Genomic DNA, 10412 nt, shown 5'->3' with positions numbered 1-10412 from the left:
TATCAAAATATGATGAAATGAAAGTAAAAAAAATATTATAAAATTTATAAAAATAATAAAAACATAAAATAGTTCTTTAATAATTTTTTTGCTAAAATTTAAATTTTAAAAAAATTACAAAATTAATATTAAAACTAAAGTAATAATCTCAAAAATATAATAATATTTTTTAATGAAAATAATACTTTTAATCTATATTTACGCATAAAAAATTTAATATATGATAAGTTATTTAATCGACGACTTCAAATGTTTTTATTTAAATTTTCAGTCCCCGGCTTACTATTTTCAGCTATTGAACGTTGATAGTAGCTAGACGCCAAGCACTAGAATAAGAGAAAAATACTTTTTAATTTTTTTTTTTTTTACTTTTGATAGATAACTAGAAAAATTAAAAAGGAGGAAGAAAGAAGCATTCAAATAAAATATAAGTTATACACTTCCCCTCTTACAACCCTAGATTGAAATATTGAATTAAAGCACAACAAATTGGCCCACACAACTTGCTTATACCCTAGTTTTTTCTCGATCCCTCTGTGGCTCCCTCCATCATAGGATTCTAACTTTTAAATCCTATCCCATACGCCATAAAGGATGTTGATGGTCCAGCTTGAATTTAAATATTTTAGGGGTTAATTTTGTGTGATTTTATCGAATTTAAAATTAAGTAAAAATCTAAAAAATAGATTCTATTATTATTTTAGGTTAGATTCGGGTCATAATTTGGATCAATTGAATTCGGTCTGATAATTCGGTTATCATATATAATTAATATTTTATGTTATTAGTGATAAATGATGGTTATTCTTATATAGAATTTAAGTATTGTAAACTTTAATATTTTGTGTTATTAGTCATTATAAGAGACTATAAGTTAATGTTTTATGTTTAAAATGTATAAGACTAACTAGACTAATACATAATATTGTGTTATTTGTATTGATTTAAATATTTGGTGTTATTAGACAATATTAGTATTGATTGTGGTTATACTTTAATTTTAGAGAAGGGTTAGTTCTTGTTATTTTTTCTAAGTAAATTTTACTATGTCTAATAATGGTTGGAGTTTTGGAAATTTGAATATTTTCACATGCTAGCTTACAAGAAGGTAATGTTACGACCCAATTTTTATCCGGTATAATTGTGGCTCGAAAGTATGTAGGTTTCATCAAGTCTAGGATCAAGTTCGAATCTAACAAATAAGACCTGTATATATTTTGGGCCAAATCTAAATCATATCAAACCATTTTACCCATCTATGAACACTCCTACGCCATATATACACAACCTCTCACTAGTCACTCCCTCGTATAAAATAGAAACAAAAGGCTTCCAAACAGAAACAGAGCTTAGCTTTTTTGGTAACTGAAATAAACTAAACAAAGAAAAACAAAACAAATAAAATAAGAATCTGCTTAAACAGAGGGACAGTCCCTTTTAAGACTATTCTTAAACTCCTCCCAAGGTGAAAGAAGCTCCACATGTGAAAGTTGTAACGTCATCGCCATCTTTGCTATAATATCTGCCACCGTGTTTGCATCTCTCATAATCAAACGAAAGTCAACACGCCAATTCCAACGCATGATATCTCTTATTTTGAGCACCAATGGATCAATAAATCCAAAACCATCTTGAGTAACAAGATTAAATGCTTCCACACAATCTGTCTCACAAATAACATCTCGTTGACTCACATCCCAAGCTAAGAGATATCCTCGCCAAATGGCAAATAATTCTCCTTGAATAATACTATTACTCTCAATCATTCCCAAACACCCCTTTTGCCAACTCCCATTACAATCTCTAATAACACAAACAAAACCAACACTATCACCCAAACCAAAATAACTAGCATCATAATTAATCTTAAAAGTATCAATGGAGCTTAGCTTTGATAGCAAGGTCATGATTCTCCCAAAATTTTTATAAAAAAATTAATAGTACTATTACAAAGAATGAAAATAATTCAAATATTTTAAGTTTTTCACTTTTATATTAGGTTTGTGAAATTAACTCTTATTTTTTATATTATTCATTTATTCAATTATTTTAATTTTAAACATTAATATTTTAAACTTAAACTTCAATAAACTTTCATAAATTAAAAGTTTTGTTGACTCTTTTGGAGTCTAGACCCCTTTCTTTAAAAGAAAAAAAAATCATTCTCATTATTAACAAAATTTTATAGTTTTAATATTAGAATTAATTATAATAAAATTAATTTCTTTTATCTATATAAGTATTTATTTTACAATAACATTTTGGATTTGAATTTTAATAAATTTTTATAAATTAAAATCTTATTTTTATTATTATTTATTTTTCTCATTATTAATTAGATTTTATAATTTTAATGTTAAAATTAATTATAATAAAATTTATTTTTTATCTATATATCATTTATTTTACAATTTTAATTTTAAAATTTTCAAAATATTTTATAATATCTGTCTATATAACTATTTATTTATTGATATATTAATAATAAATTTAAAAATAATTATATTTATAAATTTTATTTTAATATAAATATTATTATATAATTTTTATATTAAATTTTTTTACTCTAAAAAATATCTTCAAGCTCCACCATTGCTTCCAAATGATGATTTTTTTTTTTTTATATTATAAAGTGAACGATTTAATACGAAGTTATTATGCAAATTTGATAGAATGCGTCGATATAGGTTGAACTTGAATCGGTACCAGAAGAAATCGTCACTTACATTTAAATAAGGAACAAAAAAATATCACAAAATATAACTAACAATTTGAGAAAGGACAAATAGCTCCTTCCATTAAAACAAAAATATCGAATTCATCAAGAGTTCTAATCGTTTATCCATGATCTAACGATTCTCAGTCTCTCTATCTCTCTCATTTCATATGACGTGACTCTCTCATCATATTAGTATTACCAAATTCTTCAATCGCTTTCAGCCATTGAACACTAATCGAACGATTTCTTGACTTCTTTTTCATATTCTCTCTTCGTAAAATCGTTATTATAGTTCTATATCCTTTCATAACACACTCTAACCCTTATTTTTGTATTACACATATCTAATGTCATATTAATTAAAAATAAAAAGCGCCAAAAGATCACATCCAACATATTTTAGGAAATAAACCAGAACTAATAATCTAACATAGATTGCAGTGAATTTAGTGATACATGGATTCACGTCCTTGTTAAAAGGGTATGTGAATGTGATTACAGGAAAAGCAAACAAAAAGAAGTAATGGTGAGAATTTGAGACTCATAAAAAGGATATATGCTTTCTTTTTTATTTGCTATATATTCAATTCGAACTTTTTCTTTAAGTTAGTAAAAAATGCTCTTCAACGATTTAGAAGTATTATATGAGTCTTCAACGTTACAAGCTTTAAACAAATTGTGCTTACTCTCGTACATATTACAAGCATGCCGATATAAAGAGAGACTAATAATATGTATGTGTGTCTTTTTTTTTTTTTTTTTCAATTATTTTATATCATTACAATGCGTGTCCTATGTGTTATATGCATATTTTTATTTGTATGTAAGTTTGCACTTAAATAAATTGGATTAAGATTCTCAATAATAAAAAAAGTTGGTAAAGTGATAATCAATTTTAAATTAAAATAATAAGATACATATTTTATTGAAGTTATAAATTTATTGATAATTAAATTTTTACTTTATTATTTTATCAAATTCTTAATTTTAGAATATCTAAATTCAAACAAATTAGTTTCTAAAACTAATTAACAAAACAGTGAAAGCTGAACACAGCTAATTTGGTGATCTGTTGGTTAATGTAATGTAAAATGGCACCAGGCTCGCTGGAGACGAAGATTAGCCGGTCGAGGATGCAATAACTTGGTAATTCGTTTTGCAGCGGTTTGAAAGCGCCTTCACCACCATGAAGGCGCTGGTTGAGTCAAGCAAGTAGACTCTTAAGTTATATTGCTCCAAAATTGGAAGTGTTTTTTAGAGATACTTTTATGATGGTCTTCTGGTCAAATTCAATTTGCTACATTCTCTAAGTTATAAGTGTTTTAAAATGGTTTTAAATTTATTTTGGGTAAATAGTTTAATTATTTTTTTTAAATAATTTAAATAATAATATTTATATTAAAAATAGTTTATAAATAAATTATTTTATATTTAATTTTTTAATTTTTAAAATATTTATTTTAAAAAATATAATAAAAAAATTTTTACTATAAAAAAATTATTTTTTATTATAAAAAAATAATTTTTTAACTTTTTATAAATATTTAAATAAATTTTTAAAAAATTACAATTTAATTTTAAAATTATACTAAATATTAATAATATTATTTTTTATAAATTAAAGTCTCAAAAAAAAAAAAAAACTTTCTAAGCTTTCTAACCGGGCTGTTAATTTGCTGTCCAATAGAAAAAGGTCTTAATTTGTAATTTAAAAGTCCTTTGGTCTTTGGATGCAAACAAAAGAGAAGAAAAAATGAAAGGAAAAAGTGGGAAAGAGACTGACGCTACCTGAGAGACTGTACTGTACTGCACCCGCAAAGACCAGCTTCAACCACACCACAACTTCTTCTTCTTCTTCTTCTTCGTCGTTTCAAAACCCTTCAAAAGCTTTATTCTTCAAACATCTGATACCACATGAAACCGCGTTTTTTCTTTCTTACATATCCGTATATATACCGAGAATACGTACTGTGCTAAAAGCATGGGTTGTACGGCGTCGAAGCTGGACAGCGAGGAGACCGTTCGGCGCTGCAAGGAGCGCCGCCGCCTCATGAAAGAGGCTGTGCTTGCGCGTCACCACCTCGCTGCCGCTCACTCCGACTACTGCCGTTCCCTCCGCCTCACCGGTGATGCCCTCTGCACCTTCGCCGCCGGTGAACCCCTCTCCGTCTCCGATAACACCCCCGCCGTATTCATCAACCCAATGAGCACTAAAATAACCCCAAAACCCCAACCACCACCACCGCAACCACAACCACAACCACAACCGCCACCACAACCACCATCTCCCTCCGCCACCATAACGAGCTCCAAACTCCCTCCCAACCTCACTCCCCGTACCACCACTGCCGCCGTTACCACGACGACCAAGCGCCGCCGCAAGCCACCGCCGAAGCTTCCACACATACTCTCAGAATCAAGCCCATGTTCAACTCCTAGAAGCCAATCATCTAATTTCCCGAACACGTTCTTCCCCACAGCTTACTCTACCTACTCAACTTCACCTTCTCAAGAATCTTCTGTTTGGAACTGGGATAACTTTTACCCTCCCCCTTCTCCTCCTGGTTCCGAATATTTCCGCTCCAAACAGAATCAGAATCAGAATCTTGACCAGAATCGGAATATTCCCAATCACGCTCCACTAGCACTGGATTCAGAAGATTCCGACTCGGAGTCGTTAGAGTCTGAATCAGAATACAACTACTTCCACTCTGAGCCGCAACAGAATCTCAACAAAACTAAAAGTGTTCGTTCTATGCAACAGAATCAGTTGGAAACTGAGGGTTTTGATACTGAGAGATCAGAATACAGTTATTTACGAAGAAAACCCGAAGCAAGACCCGAACCAGAACCTGGTTACCGTTTCCGTGAGGAGTTCACTGAGGCGGAGCGAGAGGAGGTTCAGTGCAGCGACTGGGGTGACCGTTACAGCGACGGGAGCTCTTCGGAGGAGGGAAATGATCTGCGGTCGTCGGTGAGAGCGGAGTCCGTCGCCGGCGTTGGCGGAGGTGGTGGTGCTGTCAAGACTCCGGTTCCTCCGGCGGCGGTGGCAGCGGGGAAGGTGGACGAGAAGCGCCGTGTTGGTGAGGGTGGAGACACGACGTCGGAGAGTTACCGGAGTGCGGCGGCGGAGGCGGAGGAGGCGGTGGGAGTGAAGAAGGTGGTGGTGAGGCACAAGGACCTGAAGGAGATTGTTGAAGCAATTAGGGATTACTTCGAGAAAGCGGCAGGCGCCGGAGACCAGCTGTCGGAGATGCTGGAGATCAGTAAGGAGCAGCTTGATCGGAGTTTCAAGCAATTGAAGAGTGAGTTTCTTAACTTGGAATTTTCGTGTTTGGTTGAGTTAACCCGTTGCATGCACTTGGAATTCAGACAAATTCATGCTCATTCATTTTTTGGTTTACTTAGGAACAAATTACTGAGAATCATTCTTCTGAAATTTCAATCTTCAAGTATTTTCATTTTTCTATTCAATTTTCCTGTGGTTGCAACTTAATTACGTGAATTAATGAGATATTAGATATAAGTTACATCACCCTACTATCTCACCGTTGAATGAATGCTGTATTCTTTATTTATAGACGTTAAGATAATTGATATGATGATGAATTGATGATTTCGAATGCAGAAACTGTGTATCACTCAACCAGTTTATTTAGCAACCTGAGCTCAAATTGGACCTCAAAACCGCCATTGGTGGTTAAGTACCGGCTCGATCCCAGTTCACTTGCTGGACCAGGCGGTTCAAAGAGTTTGTGTTCCACTTTGGAAAGGCTTCTGGCTTGGGAGAAGAAGCTCTATCAGGAGGTTAAGGTAAAATTTCTTAGCTCACTTTTGGGGTTATTTTGGTTATTTCACAAATATTGTTTACTTTTTCCTATAAAAATTACTATTACTTTTTGGGACAATAAAAAGGTGCAGATAAATAAAATGATGCTACACAGCTCAATAGCTCTTGTATTTGACTGTGTTTGGGGTGGAAAGTGGAAACTAGTGGGAAGATATATCTTATTTTTCTTTTGCTTATCCTTGCTGTTGCAGTGACCATATTTAATGATATTCTGATTTTGGACGGTATCTTTCGGTGCATTTGACCAACTATGACTGCATTGTTTACTGTGTCTATGTTAGTTGTTAAATGACTGAGGTGACCCTACCTCTTTGGCCCTTTCTAGCCAATGCTATTGCCAAGGGACCCAACTAAGCAAACTGTTTTATGCACGAAAAATATTTTCATACTCTTGTATTGTGTAGCACATATAAAATGCTTTAGGGTCGTTCACAATCACTTGTTCTATTTTATAATATAAAGAATAAAAGATAAGAGGAGAGTGGTCATGGATGTTAACTGAACATGCATTAAATTTATTTCAAGAGTAGGCATATATTTCTCACAAGGAAGTTGGAATAGTGACAATGCCAGTTGTTAGCTATGAGCCTATGACTTCTATCAATGAGATTATGTTATCAGACAAAAATAATTGGTTATAAAATCTACTAGATATATGTTTATTTAAAAATTTATGCATGTAACTTCCTTTAAATTTTTCTTATAACAGTGAACAGTATGACAGGACCTTGATTCATAATCCATTTTTGCTTTGTATGGAGCAAGTTGTTTATTTTTTTGGATATTGTTCCTCCATATCCTATCAGCTAAATGAACAATTTGTATATGATTTCAAAATTTTTGTTTAATTGATTTCATTCAGCTGAGAGCATTTGTGTGTATATTTTCATTCATGTGTGTATATATTACTTGCCAAAAGGTGGAGAGAAAACAATTGTAAAGAATTTCAGTGTGTGAAGTAGGGTGGTTCTGTTGCATTTGTTTTCTGCTAGAACTATGCAGTTTAGAAACTTTTTAGTGCTGATGCATACTGTAAATTTGCTTGCATTTGCAAACTGAAGAAGGATTAACTATTCTTGTATGTAGGCAAGAGAAGGTGTGAAGATTGAGCACGAAAAGAAATTGTCAGCTCTGCAGAGTCGAGAATGCAAAGGGGGCGATGAAACGAAGATAGACAAAACTAAAGCTTCCATAACAAGGTTGCAATCACTGATTGTCGTCACATCTCAGGCTGTGTCTACCACCTCAACTGCCATTAATGGCCTCAGGGACTCTGATCTTGTTCCTCAGCTTGTTGAGCTTTGTCATGGGTACATCTCTTAACTCTGCAATTTTACATTTTTGAGATGACATTTGCATAGTCAAGTTCATAATAAAGCCCTAATGAAGCACAAGAATAGAACAGTAACTTCTAGTAAAATAAGTAAAATAAAAGGGAATGGAGGAGGTACTTTTCAAATAGACAAGGTCACAAGGACTATGAGTTATGGGGTTCTTCAATCCAGGACAACAATTAAAGCATATGGGAGCACATTGAATTGCTTTTGTACTGTGGTATAAATGAACGAACTTTACTAAATTTGTGGGGCCCCCTAAGTTTTTCTACTAAATGAAAGGTAGAATTAGTGATCTTCTTTTCAGTTAAGAGCCTACACTTGTCGTTTGCATCTCTGTTTGAATTAAATTAACATTTGAGAATTCATTATCAAAGGCACTCATATTATGTTTTATCCATTGCCAAATTGAAATAATTTTGTGGCTATAACAAGATTCTAACTTCTGACAGTAAATTACACTAACATCCAATGAGATTAGGTGATATATTACACACGGTATCCCTTGATCTGTCATATTTACGTTGACCTTATTCCTTGATTCCTAGAGGAGTGTGAGGGCGTTGAGCTAAAAGAACTTCAACCCTGAACTACTGGATCTTAGTTCTTCTTATTATTATTCTCAGTGTAATCATAATGAGGGATCTAATCAGAAGCTAATGTAAAACATGCTAGCCTAAGTCACATAATTTTAGTTGTGGTAGCTGAAAGAATTATGAGTTGAGCTATTCACTGATCTTTTATGCCACTTGCTTCCTTTGTGTATTCTGTGTAGGTGCAAGTACCTCCTTGTACTATACTATCCAATTAATGCCTACCATTTGTAATTAGACCTTGGACCACTACTGCACTTGTCATGTTTGAATTTTAGGTCCCATTTAAGAAAATATCACTTTCTCCTGGAGTTGGATATATTAAAGTAATCTGATGAAATTATGGCATAACCCATTCCCATATAGTTTATTTTTGTCTTAAGCTATTTGATTGGTTTTGGTGGGCCAGAAATTGTTTTAAAATAAATTAGTTTCTTGTTACTAACCATCCATTTTGCTTAATTATTTCCGAATCATTAGACATGTCAATTTCACAATAATTTATGAAATTGGAGGATTTTATATTTATATAAACAGGATTGCATGATTCTTGGTAAAAGATCTTGAGGCAATTTGCCATGCTGTAATGTTAGGAACTCAGATAGAGAAGTAATTTGATCGAATTAACCCCCTGTGAAAGTTAACTAATACACCAGTTCTTGCCCTTGTTATCTCTTCCCAATAGTTTTATTCTCTCTCTAGCAATTGGTAACAAGGATAAATAATTCAACTTTAAGTTAAAGGTTCTGTGATGCTTCAGTTCTTTTATAAGTTGAGTTGGCTATATTTTACATTTGGCTCATCTCTGCACATGTTTTCTTCTTTTACTATAAAAACCACTGAGGGCTGCAAACTCAGCTTATATGAGCAAGATACCACTCTTTACCTTATCATTTTACTCTATTGATTATTTGAGTGCCTTCTCACATTTTTTTTCCTTATATTTGTGATATATTAATTGTAGTGTAATGTACATGTGGAAATCAATGCACCAGTACCATGAAATTCAAAGCAACATTGTGCAGCAAGTCCGTGGCCTTGTGAATCGATCATCCAGAGGTCACTCGACATCTGAACTGCACAGGCAGGCAACTCGGGATCTTGAATCGGCCGTGACAGCTTGGCATGCCAGTTTTTGCCGCCTTGTTAAATTTCAACGCGACTTCATCCTTTCTCTACATGGCTGGTTCAAGCTAAACCTTATTCCTGTCAATAATGACAACAAAAATACAGAACCATCTGATGTGTTCACCTTTTGTGATGAATGGAAGCTTGCTCTTGACCGGGTCCCAGACACGGTTGCGTCCGAGGCCATCAAAAGCTTCATCAATGTTGTCCATGTAATATATGTCAAGCAATCTGAAGAGCTCAAGAGTAAAAAGCGAACCGATACAGCATCCAAGGCTCTTGAGAAAAAATCTTCGTCTCTAAGAAACATAGAGAAGAAGTTTTACAACTCATATTCTACAGTAGGAATCAGCATCCCCAACTCTCTGCCCGATGACGGACCTGGCTTGGATGCTAGAGACCCGCTCGCCGAGAAGAAACAAGAGCTAGCGGCCTGCCAGAGGCATGTGGAAGACGAAATGGTAAGGCATTCGAAGGCCGTGGAGGTGACGAGAGCCATGACACTCAACAATCTTCAGACAGGTTTGCCTGGAGTTTTTCAGGCATTGTCAAGTTTTTCTTCCTTATTCACTGAGATTCTTGAGTCAGTTTGTGCCCGTTCATATGCCATCAAGTAGGTAATTTATTTCTGTTCTGGTGGGAGTTATGTTGTGCATAAGAGCAAGGATTTTTTTTGGCTGCAGGCTCTTAGTGCTATTATTACTTGCTATTTTGAAATGTAAATAGGAAGAATTTTTGTGGCAACGTATCTATATTTTTATGGTAAAGTGAACTGTTTTTCTGGTAAA

At 33.7% G+C, this 10412-nt stretch overlaps 1 protein-coding gene across 1 annotated transcript; it reads left to right on the top strand.

Annotated features, from left to right (window-relative positions):
* The first annotated feature begins 4422 nt into the window (after positions 1-4422).
* Positions 4423-10412, top strand: LOC107618218 (nitrate regulatory gene2 protein). Its single transcript, XM_016320219.3, has 4 exons — positions 4423-6024; positions 6348-6532; positions 7656-7879; positions 9461-10412. The coding sequence occupies exons 1-4, from the start codon at positions 4701-4703 to the stop codon at positions 10239-10241; spliced, it is 2514 nt and encodes an 837-aa protein (XP_016175705.2). The 5' UTR covers positions 4423-4700; the 3' UTR covers positions 10242-10412.

This window comes from Arachis ipaensis, chromosome B9 (assembly GCF_059453495.1).
Source record: "Arachis ipaensis isolate K30076 ecotype BB chromosome B9, ASM5945349v1, whole genome shotgun sequence".
NCBI classification, from domain to species: Eukaryota; Viridiplantae; Streptophyta; class Magnoliopsida; order Fabales; family Fabaceae; genus Arachis; species Arachis ipaensis.
Note: the sequence above shows the minus strand (reverse complement) of the source record. Positions and strands in the feature narration are given on the sequence as shown.